The sequence below is a fragment of the Panthera tigris genome, chromosome D1, assembly GCF_018350195.1.
Source record: "Panthera tigris isolate Pti1 chromosome D1, P.tigris_Pti1_mat1.1, whole genome shotgun sequence".
In the NCBI taxonomy this organism is placed as follows: domain Eukaryota; kingdom Metazoa; phylum Chordata; class Mammalia; order Carnivora; family Felidae; genus Panthera; species Panthera tigris.
In genome coordinates, this window is record NC_056669.1 from 45,369,595 (window position 1) to 45,385,782 (window position 16,188).

A 16,188-nucleotide genomic window follows, 5' to 3' on the forward strand; every position below is an offset into this window, starting at 1 on the left:
CAACCTCTCTCTACAAATCTCTAGGTGTGGGCAGAGAGGTCAGTTGTTAAGGTTTGAGCCTAACACCTTCTCCTGTCTACTGCCAGCACCCAAAATAATTTTTCCCTTTCTCTTTTCCAAACCCTCATCTCTTGAGTTACTGGCTTCTCCTGCCAAGAGTTTATCCGAGTTTGTTGCACAACAGTGTTGGCAAAACCTACCAGGAGCTGTGCTCTCCATCTGTCCAGCCCCTTCAGGATTCCCAGGATAGAGTAGTTCACCTGGGCAGCACAGCAGGGCTTCCCCATTCACTTCCTGGGGTAGCAATTGAAGTAGATTAGATCCATCAGTAACAGAATCAGTAGATATCAGGAGTATTCACTATAACCTAATTATTACATGGTCAGGAAAGAGCTACACTGCATTATTCAGGGAAGTTACCTGGTCCTTATGAGAATCAAAATTAAACCACATTTTTATAGCACCACCAGCTTCAAAATAAAAACAAAACTTCAAAGACCAGAACTAGAGTAGGATATTCATCTAGGGTCAAAAGACTGCCTACATCTTTCCTCTAACAAATTTCAAAATATTTTATAAAAATAAGACCACAGCGTGCCTGGGTGGCTCAGACAGTTAAGCATCCGACATTGGCTCAGGTCATGATCTCATAGTTGGTGAGTTCGAGCCCCACTTCAGGTTATGCTGACTGCTCAGAGCCTGGAGCCTGCTTCGGATTCTGTTTCTGCCTCTCTCTCTCTGCCCCTCCCCACTTGTGCTCTGTCTCTCTCTCTCTCTCATAAAAAAACATTTAAATAAATAAATAGATAGATAGATAGATAAATAAATAAATAAGAAAGACTCATTTTGGGGCCCCTGGGTGGCTCAGTCAGTTAAGTGTCCAATTTCACCTCAGGTCATGATTTCATGGATCGTGAGTTCAAGCCCTGTGTTGGGCTCTGTGCTGACAGCTTAGAGCCTGGAGCCTACTTTGGATTCTGTGTCTCCCTCTCTCTCTGCCCCTCCCTTTGCTCTTGCTCTCTTTCTCAAAATAAATAAACCTTAAGAAAAATTAAAAAATAATAAGACCTCATTTTTTAAAATATTTAGCATAATAAAGGAGGTAGAATTACTTTACTGTAACAAATAAATTTATGTTGCATGTGCTGGCTAATTATGTGTCAATTTGACTGGACCACAGGATGCCCAGACATTTATTTGATCAAACATTATTCTGGGTGTGTCTGTGAGGGTGTTTCTAGTGAAGATTAACATTTTCAGTAGACTAAGTAAAGCAGATTGCCCTTCCTAAGGTGGATGGGTCTCATCCAATGAATTGAAGACCTGACAAAAACAAAACAGCTGAGTAAAAGAAATTTCCCTTGCCTGCCTGCCTTCAAGCTGGGACATTAGTCTTTTCCCTGCTTTTAGACTCAGAATGAAACATCCCCTCCTCTTGGGTCTTATTAAGCCTGAGGGCTTTCAGACTGGAACTTATACCACTGGCTCTCCTGTGTCTCCAACTTCCAACTATAGATCTTGGGACTTCTCGGCCTCCATAACTGTGTGAGCCAATTCCTTTTAATAAGTCTCTTTGTGTGTGTGGTGTGTGTGTGTGTGTGTGTGTGTGTACATACACACATACATACCCCTTTTGGTTCTGTCTCTGGAAAACCCCAACAAATACACTACATTTAAATTGCTTCTAACATCTTCATTTTTTTTCAAATATATTTTTTAAAGTTTATTTACTTAGAAAGAGAGTATGCAGAAGCAGGGAGGAGGCAGAGAGAGAGGGAGAGAGAGAATCCCAAGCAGGCTCCAGGCTGTCAGCGCAGAGTCCAATGTGGGGCTCAAACCCATGAACTTCAAGACCATGACCTGAGCTGAGATCAAAAATCGAACACTTAACTGACTCTGCCACCCCAGTGCTCCGCCCCCAACATCTTTGCTTTTAGGGTTAAAACTATAAACTACAGGGGCTCCTGGGTTGCTCAGTGGGTTGAGCATCTCTTGATTTCATCTCAGGTCATGATCCCTTGGTTATGGGATCCAGCCCTGCATCAGCTTCACATGGAGCCTGCTTGAGATTATCTTCCTCTCCTCTGCCCCTCCCTCGCTTCCTCTCTCTCTCTCTCTCTCTCTCTCTCTCTCTCAAAATAAACTTTAAAAAACTTTAAATAAAGACAAACTTGAAAGTATACTTTAAATATAATATTGAGACAAAATATGATCAAGAACAAGGTTCAGATTGAGCCTTATGTAAATTATACCCATGTTCCAAATCAAGTAATATTAGTATTTTTGGTAATGTAGGGGTAGGGAGTCTTAAGAACACACACCTGTTCTCCACCTACTGAGAATATACACCTGTTACTTCCACCTAACACTGTAGTCTTAAACCAAAACATTTTTCATACCCTGCCATCTTCTAGATACTTAAGCACAAATATCATGGACTCTAATATGAAATACCTTAATTAATGAAGAAAACTTCTAATAATACACTTCTTATTGAAGAACTTTATTCAGATGAAAAACAAAGTATGCCCATATATTCCAATCTCTCCAATAATATTGGGTATACTGAATTGAATCCTTAAAATAGAATTAAAGAGTTCAAGCCAGAAAAATAGGGACAACTTCAGCAAGAAATCACAGGTATCAGGGGATCATGCGGACTGAAAAATACCAAACTGCTTCATCATTGGTTGATATACAAAATTCCATTAACAGAAAACAAAGCCATTCTCCAAAACTGCACTTGTACTGATATATTTGCTAAAACTCACTCATACTGAAGCCTAATAATTAGCAACTATGTGATAGATCTAACACCTCTTATTATTTTTTAATGGGGATAACCCTAATCACCTACCTGAACCAGAAAAGAAACTTAACCACAAATTTAACTATGAGAAAAAAAGAAAAGAGCACAGAAGAAGAAAGCTTTAAAAAGATGCTTAACTTCCTAGATCCCATAATTTTGTCTTAAACATCCTTGATTTACCTTTAGATGAGTGAAGACAAACAGGTTAAAACAGCTTTTCTAACATTTGTAACAGACATTTGTAATCCTTTGTAACTGAAAACTCCTGACTACTTTGATTTAAAATATATATTTTATACAAAAGGAGGTTCAATTTCAGCAAATCTAGTAATCAAGGTGTTATGTACGGTCTGAGATACCTTATAACTGCCTTTGGTTTCAAGTTTAAACAAGAGCTAAGTCAAAAGGAAAGAAATCAAAATCCTGGCCAGGATATTGGATTTAAGAAATCATTAAATACTCTCTATAAAGTAATTGCTTCTTTTTCTCTCAATTTCCTCATGGTAAAATTTGGGTTTTGTGCCATAAGTGGTAAACCTAATATATACGTACTTAATATATATTCATATATTCACTGTGTCTCTTCATTGGGAAAGCCCTCCCAAACCTACCATACCAGAATGGGTCCTCTTGTAACACTCTCTAGTAACCCCCTGTACCTCTTAACAGCACCTACCACAGTTTAAATAATTTTCTTGTCTATTCAAGTTTATCTTTCCCCTTAACTGTAATGTCCAAGTACATCTTGTTCCCCCACCACTGTATTTCTGACTCATTGTAGGCAATCTGTAATATGTGAAGAATGAAACAAAGGTAGGAGAGTGAGAGGAAATAAGTTTCAGTAAATACAGTTACATTAACACTCCATGGGCTCCAAATGGAACTAGAGCACACTCTGAAATTCACTCTGATCCTGATTAATATGAGAGTTTCTGAGACACAGGTCTGGAAAAAAATGGTCCCATGTCTACTTTCTTCAAGGTTTAGAAATCGCTAATGATGGGAACAGGCCTTCTTCCATCACTGCCAAAAGATGCAAAGGTATCTCTGAGGCAACGCCCAAAATGGATTAATCGCTATCCACACTGCCAAGATAGAGCTAGAATCAATAAACCAGTGCAACCCGACACATGTAGTAAGTCAAAAGACTATACAAAATAAATGGTAGTAAGTTGAAAACACTGTAAATTCAGCATTCTGAATTTAAGAATTCAGAAACTGCTCAAATATATTTGAGCTAGCATTCTTGAGCTAGCTAGATACTTGATCTAGCATTCTTCTTTCCTTTCACACTTCTTTTCACATGTAAGTTCATTTTACTTAATATTTTCCAATGCAGCTAAAAGCTAAATTACTTAAAATCTTCTTTCATTCACTTCAATTATTGATTCTCCTCAGGTATAATCATGAGGAAAGAGAGTACCATATACAGTTTGTAATACCAATTGACAATACTAATTTAATTCACCAATAAATCAGGCTCATTAAGGAATACACTTTAACTATACTCTTAGTTTCCCAAGATGAAACAGACATATTAAACATGAAGGAAAACATTAAAAAATTCAAATGACAACACTCTTTAAGAGATGAACAATTAATAGAAAAAAAAAAGCTAAGATTAATGATAAACCAACAGACAATTTTAAAGTTTGACCTTGTATCAACAGAGACTCAAACAAATCTTTAACATGATACTACGTTATGATGAAATAGTTTAAGGCCCCTAATCATCAAAAGCATCAACTAATATTATGCATTACTATGTGGCTAGTACAGTCTCAGGGATATAAACATTTTCACAACATCATACTATACACATATCGCAAGAAATTGTACCAATATGTTTTGAAAAAACTCTCCAAAACCTTTTTATTTAGCTTTTTGTTAAGCAGTCACTTCAATTAACTCCCCTTCCCTAATTATCACCTAACACAGTACCTGGTAGATAGTCAATTAACATTTGATGAACAGATTATAAATCTATCATCAAAGTCCTACCACATTTTTTTTATCACTATCACAGCTTACCAACATAGATGAATGGGATATAAGTCCTTGCTTCAGTCTTTTAATCCAGGTTGTCTTGTCATAGTCAATAAAAGAAATTACTTATATGTATATTGCTTATGCACAAATATAAGGCAAGATTTCTTCCTCTCAAAGTCAAAACTCATAAAAAGAGGAAGCCACCTTGTATTAGTTTACTCCTTAGAAATGTTCATTTTTTGACAATCTGTTGTCCAATTTAACATATTCCTCAGAAATCAAGAGCTCTCTATTCTAAATAATAAAACTCAGGTTCAAAAATATAAAATAAATCATGTAACTGTATCTTGGTGGAGGTAAATAAACAAAAGGGGGAAATGGTATGATATGTAATCAAACAAGCAACAGTGAGGTCACGTACGACTCTAGGCTATGGTAAAGCTTGCACATTAATCGAGTTGGAAAACCAATGGAGAGTTCTGAGCAGAAGAATAACAAGTACTGATTTATATTTCTAAAAAATATGAGATAGATATTTTACCCCCATTTTTTGATAAGAATATTGAGGTTCAAATATGTTAAGAACCTTGCTCAAGGTCACTAAGCTAATATGTGGCAGCACTGAGATTCAAGCCCACGCTCTTCCCACTTTTTAACACCTCCCAAAACTCCCTGCTCAAGATTTTTCTGCAACATTCTCTTTTTAACCTCTTCATACCTCTGACTGCTTCTTTCATATTTTTTCCTCTACTCCAAAAACAAACATTCTTCGGATTATGTTCTCTTTCTAAACTCTCTCCCTTATTGGCCTAAGGATCTCTCTTCCTTATTGACCTACCATAACTTCAACTCTCATCTATATTCTTATGACATCTTAACCTAAATCTCTAGCCCCATCTTCTCTCTAGAATAGCAACTCCACATTTCCCAATGCCTCCAGGTCATTCTCCACTCATAAATTACACTAGTAGCTAGAATTCAAAATGCCCCAAAGCAATCCACCCTATTTCACTGAAAATACTTTCTCCAAGGCACTACCTTCTACAAATCCCAATAAACAAGGCTTATAATTATATAGCATCATTTAATTTTTTCCCCTACTTTAAAAGTGAGTTACTAAATCTAATCGAATAATTCTATAAACCACTGCCAGATTAAGCTTTCTGAAACAACCTCAAGCATACCACCCCCTGTTGGCAACTTTTAGTGATTGCCTACTATATCAAATAAAATCCAAATTCCATCTGCCATTCTCCAACGCGTACTATATCCTATTCTACCTGAATGTCTTAGTTTAAGCCATTCTTTCCCTTATCCATCACCTATTTCTACCTTTCCAGATCATATTTTTCCTTCAAGGACAGTAAAATGCCACCTTTCCCATTAAATTTTCCCTTACCTTCCATTCAAATGTAATCTACCTCTGATTTCTCAAACCATTTGCTCTGTACCTTATAGTATTATCTCAATGAATTTATGTTACAGGGTACTGCATGCCTTACCTCCCCTCCTGGACTATGAACTTAATATTAAGAAATACATCCCATTCATTTTTTTTATTCTTTACCATACCACATGGCACACAGCTGCTGTAACAGCACGCTGCAAATAGCAGACTCAATAAATAACTGGTAAGTGAATAGGGGGTAAATATTCCAAATACCAATAGTCTTGGTTCAGATATTATAAAAACTAATCATCAAACCTCAGTATCCCCTTCATTAGTATATATTTTTAATCAATATTTATCAGTAAATAATAAAAAAAAAAATTTTAGAGTCCAAAGTTTATGACAAATATAATTTTCTAAGTAGTAAATAAGAGGTCTGGTTATTCAAAATAATCTGCATCACAGTGAATCAATTAGAGTTGGATATGAAGGCATTCTGATGAAAAAAAACTCTGTTATCACAGGGATTACCAGTATGTTTCTGGCCCTCTCACTCCTCCAGGTAGGTTCCTCTCTCTACCAAATGTATTCCCAGATAGAGGACTACTCCCTTTGACGTAAAAAGAATTTTCTAGCAACAATGCAAAAGTAAATAATGCCTACATTGAAAAATACATATTAAGGATTTGAAGGCTGTTTTAAGTTTTTTTTCATCAACCGAACAACTGTTTTAATAAGAACCTACTGACTCAGAAACATGAACAATAATGGATCATAGTTATTTAGATCCTATATTCTAATACTTATTAATTTTTATCCCTGATCGATGATAACTAAAGAGGCAAACAATAGTAAACCAGATTTGGCCGGCTATACTGAGACAGCTGCTACAGGAAAGGGTGAGTTGAAGAGTGTTTAGTGTAATGTAACGCTTCAACTTTCAACTAAAAATGATGTGCTGGAAGGACAATTTGTACTCAACAGAGATCAATCAAATAAATCATATATTAGACACAAGTTTCAACAAGCTCAAAATGTCATGTTAATGAATAGGAAAAGTCATAATTTAATTGCTTATTTAAAAAAAAAGGACCAAATGACTGTTAAATCTCTAAAGATGTAATAACAAATTGTGTAAAAATTATCATATACTTACTGAATAGAAAGATAAAGTGAGTCCCTTACCCCTACCCCCTAAGCCAGGCCTCAGACCAAAAAAAGACAAATTCCAAGATCTCCAAAGGTCAAATAATCCAAATAGATATCTCAGGCACTTCATGACTTCCGTGTCTTTTTTTTCTTTTTTTAAGTAAAACCAGAAACAAATGGTGTATTATCAAAAACTTTGAAAAGTCTCACTGCTGGTCTCCTTTGCTGGTCTCGTTTTCTCTAGCAAACCCGCTCACCCACTGCCTTTACAAACTCAGACCACACTCTGTGCCAGAAGCACTTTACATATTATGCCGCATTTAATCTTCACAAAGACCTCCCAAGTTAAAATTTACCATTTCTCCAATACTGCAGACACAGAAATTGAGGCTTAGAGTGGTTAGGTAATTTGTCTGAGGTTACCCAGCTAGCAAGTAGTGAGCTACAATTCTAACATGGGCAATCTGATCCAGGGTCCAGGATCCTGCCTCTAAGCCACACTAAAATTCAGAAATCGGAACAGCTTCTTGGAAGTGGAATCAAACTTTGGAAGTGTTGTAGAATTACTATTTTTTCCATAAAATAAAACTGTAAGAACATTAAAAAAAAAAAAAAAAAAAAGACCTAAGTCCACATTAACCAACTGATTCCTGCAGTCGGTGGTTTCCAGGTCTTTCACAACTAACTAGATTCTGCCCATAAGTTGTTTATTTCTAACAATTCCAACTCTTTTTAAATGTTTATTCAGTCTAGAGGTGATGAACTGATAATAGGTTAGATAACATGGCTCACAATGAATAAACATTATGTAAATATATTTGTTCTCTGAAGAACAGTATAAACATCTAAAGGTCAGTGAAAAGGAAGGTTTTTAAATTATTCCTTCCAAAAGTGCAAAGAGTTGTACTCTGGAGTCAGCTACCTGTAAATGCCAGTATCCGAATCTGGAGGTCCTGAAGAAACCACCTGGTAAAAGCATAATTAAGAATAGTCTTAGGGGCACCTGATGGTTCAGTTGGTTAAGTGTCCAACTTCAGCTCAGCTCACAATCCCACAGCTCGTGAGTTTGAGCCCCATGTCAGGCTCTGTGCTGACAGCTCAGAGCCTGGAGCCTGCTCTGGATTCTGTGTCTCCCTCTCTCTCTGCCCCTCCCCCACTCAAGCTCTTCTCTCCCTCTCAAAAATAAATAAACATTAAAAAAAAGAAAGAAAGAAAAATGGTGTTAGGGGTGCCTGAGTGGCTCAGTCACTTAAGCAACTCTTGATTTTAGCTCAGATCAAGATCTCATAGTCATGAGATCTAGCCCGGGGCTCCATGCTAGGTGTGGAGCCTGCCAAAGATTCTCTCTCTTCCTCTCCATCTGCCCCTTCCCTGCGAAAGAAAGAAAGAAAAAGAAAGAAAGAAAGAAAGAAAGAAAGAAAGAAAGAAAGAAAGAAAGAAAGAAAGAAAGGAAGGAAGAAAAAGTCAGTCAGTCTTAGGGTCTTAGAACCACCCAAGTGAGTTAAGTGAGCAAGTTTTCCTTAAAGAAGGCACCTAAAAACCTGAACAACATAGAATCCATCCCCCTAAATGGGCAACTATGCATTCTAAATTTGTATTCTAAATTATGGTGGGCACTAGCTTTCATTCATCTTAGTGGTGGCCTACAGCTAAAATAGTTCAACAACTGTTTCGTGCTGTTGTGTTGTTTGTGTGTATATGTGTGTATTGTGTGGAAAGGGGTACCACTTGTTGTGAGTGTGTGGTAATAACTAACATTCTTTTGCACTGCCTTAGGCCTGCCAAATATCTCCTTACTCCTGACCTATTCATGAGTTCATTAATTCACATCTGTACTCATTCAGACATTTATTAAGCACTTACAGAAGTACTGTGCTAATTCTAAATACAAACCACCATCCTAACAGGACACTAAAGAGACAATATTCAAAGTGTGACTCTTGATCCAACAGCATCAATATTACCTGGGAGTCTGTTAGAAATGCGGAATCTCAGTCCCCACCCAGACCTACTAAATCAGAAACTCTCATTTTCATTTTCACATGATGGGAGAGGGGGTAGTGTCTTAACACATATTAATGTCTGGGTCTATATGATAAAAAGTGAAACTGACTTCTGCAAGCCCAGAGAAAGTTACCATATTCTTTGTTATCTCTGTAAGAAACAATCAGACTTTTCAAGAAGTACCACAGATATGGCCCTGACACACTTTCAAAAATATTAGGCTATAAATCCAAATTATTACTCAATGAGAAGTAAAAACTGATCATCCACTGAATATACAATAAAACTCTTAGGAAACATACAAAATATATGATCTCTGCCTTCTTAAGACACATACTCTACTGGGCAAGAAAATGAGAGGATGAACTTTGATAGCCAAAGTAATACATCTTTAATATCAAGAACAAGGTTATCGGAAAAAAAGATGCTGGTGAAAACATTTAAGCACAAACTTGTTTTAACAGTTCTCAGTGGTACATATATGTATTTACAAATATTCTCTACTAAAAACTCCAAACTTAAATTGCTTGGGTGACCTAAAGTCAGATCTTTTAATCACCTTCACTGATCCTGTCGAGAACCATCCTTTAAATTGGCACCCAAAATCTCAACCAGAGTCTACTCTGTGAACCTGCAAGAACATTTGCAAAACGATCAAGCCACAATACTGTCATCCCAAACTGAGACAAGATCTGAGCCCGCAGGGATTTGCTGTCAAATATGCCCTTTAAAAAGGGGGATGAGGGTTAGAGAGGGAATTAGATGAGAAAAGACTGAGGGCCATTTCTCAACGTCTCGCTGACCTACAAACTCCTCTCCATCAGAAGGCGAGAGAAAGAAAAATTACTGCAGTTCCCTTAAGTCACAATTTTAAGTGTCCTAACTTAATTTTAAAGTTGGGAGCCCATCCTCTTCCCATCAACAGGCATTCGGATGACAGCTCAACATCAAGTTCCCCTCCCCCTTTTCCCGCCGAGTGTAGCATTTGGGATATCCGTCCCCTTGCGACCTCCTCCATCCCACCCACAACCCCCAAAACACTCTGGCCCCTCCGAATGAGAGCCCGACACAGAACGAGTCGCCCAGGCCGCTGGGAAGCACGACTGCGTCCCACGGCCCACCCTCCACACTAAACTCGCCGTGGGGGAGGGGCTGACGGATCTCACCAAGTACAGTGGGGCGTATATCTTCAGGGACTCCTCCAGGGCGCCCCCGGTGATCTGCACGAAGGAGACCCCACAGGAAGGGTGCCAAGTGTGGCCGATCTCGTAGCAGTTATGAGGGATGGACTTGCTGAGAGCCGCCATGACGGAGAGCCGTGCGGACGGGCAGCAAGGGGGCGAGCAGAAGCTCGGGAGGCAGCTGGGCAAGAGGTAGCCGAGCGCGCGCCCGACCGCAGCCGACTCTCCGGGCTGGCTGCTGGAGGTGCAGAATAGAGGGGAAAGGTCACGCGAGCAGGGTTACTCTGGGCCAAAGTCCTCGGATGTTAAGCGCTCGGCGTATCGCAGCTCGAGGGGGCGGGGCGCGCACCGGGGAGGCGGGGAGAGGCGGAGCGTGCGCGCGCCCGGCCCTCGGAGCCCTGGGCCGTGCGGAGAGCGGAAAGCGTGAGAGCGCGACTCGGGGACGCGCCTGTCTCCCACTGCCCACGTCAGCCCCTCGCTGGCCCGCGACGTCTGCGTCGGGAGAGCCCTGGTAGGTGACTTGGGTCACACTGTACTCGTCTCTGCCCTCTCAAAGCCCTGCCAAGTAGAACGGAGGGCAGTGGAAGAAAGGGATAAAATGTCTTTGTTGGGAGCTAGCTGGTGGAGGAAGACGGTTGCCACGAGTCTGGACAGCCTTCCTCCTCAGAACTGCCACCTTCCCTTCCCTAGACTACCAATTAATAAATGGCTAAGGCTGCCTGCTGGTTGAGACCGCGCTGCTCCTGGTTGCTGGGCTTTCTATTCTGTGGTGTCTGAGAAGTTTGAAAAATCTATTAGCAAAGTTTGTACACTTCCTGTGTGGGAAAAGGGCAGTAGATCATTCTGTCCACTGAGCCACTGAGCGATTCTTTCTGCAGCGCACATGACAATCATCGGCCAAATGGTGGACAGAGTAGAGGGGACAGTGGTCTTAGAACTCATACCCGATAGAGAGCTTGGCCATCAATTGGCAGAAGGGACCTGTGTGACCTATAAATCATATAACCCCTCTAAAATGTCAGTTTCCTCATCTATAATAACCCAGGTTCCTTGGAATCCTAAATTCTATAGCTTCTTAAAGCAGGAGCATACTGCCTTTAGAGGACTCCCGTTCTAATCAAGCCTTCATTCATTCTAGAAAGCTTTACTGAGCACATACTATTTTCCTGGCACTGTTGTAAACTCTCGTTGATTCACATGTGAACAGGAGAGACCAGGTTTTGACCCGCTCCTCCTCCCACTCCCACGGAGTCTGAGCCTGAGCTCCTGCTGCAGCCGCTGGTATTGGGGTTTCTGGAGTTACAAATGAACAACGATGTCAACAAAGTTGTTAATGATATGAAAGTAAGGAAATCTACACGAGATCAGAAAAAAGAAAGAAACTCGTTCTCTTCCGTTTATGCGATGGCAAAAGAAATCACTGTTAGAGAAAGCAAAGCAGATGTTGGTGGGTGACACTAGTGATATTGTAGAGGACCCCTACACATCTTTTGTGAAGTTGCTGTCTCTGAATGATTGCCAATTTGCTTTGTATAATGCACATTCAAAACAAGAGTCTAAGAAAGAAGACCTAGTATTTAAATTCTGGGGTCCTGAAAGTGCACTTTATAACACGAGATGATATATGCTATCTCTAAAAATGCCATTAAAAAGAAATTTACAGATATTAAACTTAAGTTGCAAGTAAACGGCTTGGATAATATTAAGGAGTATTCCTCACTTGGAGAGAAACAAAGGCAGCATAGTGGTCCCACTTGAAGGAAACCCCTTATAAAATGACAAATACCATCTGGATGTTAGGGAACTTCCACTTCTCCAGCTCAGTCAACCGGCATAGTATGAGGTTTTGTTCTGTTTCTTGCCCTTCTCAATGGGCCCTTCCAAAACAATGAATGAAAGAAATAGCATTCATTTAAGCAGCCTATCAGTGATTGCTGTTAGAATGTTTCATACTGTTACTTTTACATAGAACCCAAGGAATGCCATCCCATCATATTTTAGCCAAAACAACTGGTTATATATGCCTTCCCTGCAGCAAGTGCTACAATGAATGTGATCGTCAATGTGAATAATTTAGAATACTGCAAAGTGTACGTTAATTGCATTGAGAGTAGTTTTCACCTGTCAGATGGTAAACTTTACTTAGTATTATTTATACTTGCACTTGATTACAGTTCTGTAACTCTCCAGCATTCATACACCTCACCTTCCTTGGCAAGTCTGTTTTAATGACATGACAGGATGGATATAACACCATGCATTGAAAGCACTTTTTTGTGATGAGTTTAACCCCTCACTCCCAAAAGGAATGCCAATTAAGTTGTGCTAACTGTGTCATCAACTTATCCTCATACCCCAGTGTTCATTCCCATTACCTGCATATCTTCTTAAAAGGAATAGCTGTTATGACTGCCTTTTTGTTTACCATTCTGTATACAGTACTGAATAAGTATAGTTTTGTTTACCATGTGAGTCTTACAACACTAAAGATATTTTGAATATCAGCCACGATGGCAATTTCTGTATAAATGAACCTCACCTGGAACATTATTTTTAAGATCAAACTCCTCATCCTCACAAAAATAGCCACATTGCATAGTTATTACTATAAAATTATAGCATAAAAATTATAGCATATTACTAAAAAGGGGGGTTCTATTTTCATGAAACTAGCATTCTAGGGGGGGGAAATGAAAAATAGGCAAGAAGATAAAATAAGATAGTTGTTTAAAGTCAACAAGAGAGGAGTGCTCATTGATGAAAAGCCCAAAATAGCAGGGGTAAAAAGATAAAAGTTTCTCTCAGTTCAGGTAAACATTAGCAGTCCCTAGGCTAGGAGGATGGCTCCATAACCATCAGTGATCCCAGACTCCTGACGGGTTGCTTTACCAACTGTTAACTATGCTTTCCAGCCCAACTTATAAGATGACATCCACATGCCAGCCAGGAAGTCAAAAGAGGAAGAGAAGACCTACTTCTTCTCTTTAAAAAACCTTCCCAGAAGATCTATGCAAACTACTACTTATATCCCATTGGCCAAAGCTTAGTCACATGGCCATACTAAGTTTCAAGGAAAGCTGGGAAATGGGGCTTTTTTTTTTTATTTTAATTGGTTGGACAAATGCCCAGCTAACGTTTAGGGTTTTATTGCTGAGCAAAATGGAAAAAACAGATACTGAGAACAATGAGCAGTGTCTGCCATATTTCTATGCCTCTAGTCACTCAAATTTCTGGGCACGTTCTTCTTTCCACGGATAAACATACCTTCCCCTTCACAAAAGGGACAATCTAAAGTTCCATGCAGTTACCCTATCCTATTCAAAGTCCAGGATCTTTCCTAGGACCAAATACAGCTCTCATGATTAGGGTATCTCCAGGCTTAGCATATCCAATCTACAATGGTTGGACAAGAACAAAATAATCACAAATTATTTAAAATTTCCAATTCAAAATATGAGAGGATCAGAAACAACATAAACCTGTCCACAGAAATTACAGGAATAGCAATGCAGGTTTATCCTACTTAATTTTAATAAGCCATCCCTGAAAATCTGATAGTCGGTAAGAAAATGCTAAACGGGAGCCTATTTTTAACTAGGAAAAATGAAATATGTTACACATCAATCCCCAAATTCCTAATATGTATTTAAAATAAAATAAAATGCCAAATACAAGTAGCAAACAATCGTGTTAGTATTTACAATCCTTAAAAAATAGCATTTTAATCATCAGTCAATACAGTTGCCAACTATCAGTTGCTTTTAAATGTAATAGCACATGTAGTTTGCATGCACAATGATAAACATTATGTTTACCATAGAGCACAACAAATATATACCAATAGCTAAGGAAATTTTAAAATTACAATTAAAAGCAGGCAATTTTGTTTTAGTTAACTGTTAAATGGAGACTTAAACCTTAAAGACATTTAAGAAGGGAAAAACACAGTTATTACTGTCACAGGGGCCAAAGGTGACAGTGCTAAGGAATTGGATGGTATAAGGCAATTTCAGGCAACTATTGCATTCAAAGGAATGGAAAGGGTATTCTCTATGCTGGTGCTGCTGTAAAGACTCCAGAAGAGGAAGGCATTGGTAAATTCTCAAGGAGGACCATCTGTACTTCAGGATGAAAAAAGAAATTGCAAAATAGAGCAGTTCTCAGTAAACCAGTTTACATTTGTAAATTTCTTTATATGGTATTATAAGATCTGTGTTTTAAAAGAAAGTCTTCTCAGGGGCACCTGGGTGGCTCAGTCGGTTAAGCATCCGGCTTTGGCTCAGGTCATGATCCCGTGGTTCACGAGTTTGAGTCCCACATCGGGCTCTGTGCTGACAGCTCAGAGCCTGGAACCTGCTTCAGATTCTGTGTCTCCTTCTCTCTCTACCCCTCCCCTGTTCTCTCTCTCTCTCTCTCTCTCTCTCTCTCTCTCTCTCTCAAAACTAAATAAATGTTTAAAAAAATAAAATAAATAAAATAATAAAAATAATAAAAAAGAAAGACTTCTTTCTCATCATGCCACCATTAAGTTTAAAGGTAATGTTACACTTGGTATCTACATGAGCCATTTATTCTTTTAGGCGCCTACGACCAGTAGCTGGCTGGATACTCTCTCGGGCCTTCATTGTTGCTTCTATTCCATAAAAAAGGCTTTAGGGTTCATCAACAAGGTGAAGCAAAGCATTCCTTCAAAGTAGAAGCACAGTGTATGAAGGAAATGAATCTGGAAATTTGCGGCTGAATTCTAAGGCTTTGAAGACATGCCAGGCTGAAAACTGTTGCTTTTGCAAGATTCTGGCTTTGAAGATGTCAATAATAAAGAATGGAAGAGCTCTTAGGATTTCAGACAGAGGATTTAGCAACAGTGAGTTGTTCAGCTTTACAGGCAGTCATAGAAATGGGTATCAGTCATGAACACAATGACAAAGCATGGCTCAAACTAGGTATAACACTGTGGTACCTCTTAATTCCAGCAATATTCAGATGCACACTCCCTTTGTTGATACTAGGCAAGGTTTCCAAAATAGCTACATATGATTCTGATCTTCTACCAATTTTGGTTATAACATAACTTCACATTTTTCTTCACATCATTTTATTTAAAATATTACATTCAATTTTTAACGTGTAGATATACATTTTTGCCAAAAAAACATTGAAAGCTGTTGTGTTGATACTTAATGCTCTTTCAGTCCAAACAGATAATGCTTCTGCCAACATAACTCTCTAAAAACTTGAAAGATTCTTATATATCAAATTATATAAGCACCCCTTAAAAAAGCCACACCAACAGACACTTTCCATCTTGAGCTGAGACTCAGAAGGTTTTTTGAAAATGTCCTTAAAATATTAGAAGCCCTTTTATCAAGCTGAGAGGGTCTAGGGAGAACAATCAAATATTTCTACAGTCTTGAAAAAGAGTCTTACAGCTGCACCCTGGATTTAACCTTTGCCTTAAAGCAATTCCTTAGTTTCAGAATCTTTTAACCATCTGGAGAGGCTCAGAATGAAAAACAGCTTTACTTTTGAACCCAAAGATCCTAGATTCTTTATATTTCCTATAAATTCTGCTTTAAAAAATTGAATAGTCCTTTTAATTTCATCTCTCTCTATCTTACCAGGCTTCATTTAAAAAAAAAAATCAGTCAAATGAAAGTTCAACATTC

At 38.7% G+C, this 16,188-nt stretch overlaps 1 protein-coding gene and 1 pseudogene across 8 annotated transcripts in view; one reads left to right on the forward strand and one right to left on the reverse strand.

Moving 5' to 3' along the window:
- TMEM135 (transmembrane protein 135) overlaps nucleotides 1–10,810 on the reverse strand; it is a 362,190-nt gene extending 351,380 nt beyond the window's left edge. For 5 of the 8 annotated variants that reach the window (XR_006207971.1, XM_007079000.3, XM_042957326.1 and 2 more), the window contains exon 1: nucleotides 10,508–10,809. Coding sequence is in view for 7 of the 8 variants with exons in the window: in XM_007079000.3 (XP_007079062.1) it covers nucleotides 10,508–10,648 (141 nt within the window). In the remaining variant the exon portion in view is untranslated. Of the gene's footprint in view, nucleotides 1–10,507 lie in introns of all 8 variants that reach the window. The other 3 variants (XM_042957322.1, XM_042957324.1, XM_042957325.1) reach the window with 1 other exon arrangement.
- A 1,017-nt stretch (nucleotides 10,811–11,827) lies between these two features.
- LOC102955305 lies at nucleotides 11,828–12,296 on the forward strand (annotated as a pseudogene).
- The last annotated feature ends 3,892 nt before the right edge of the window (nucleotides 12,297–16,188 follow it).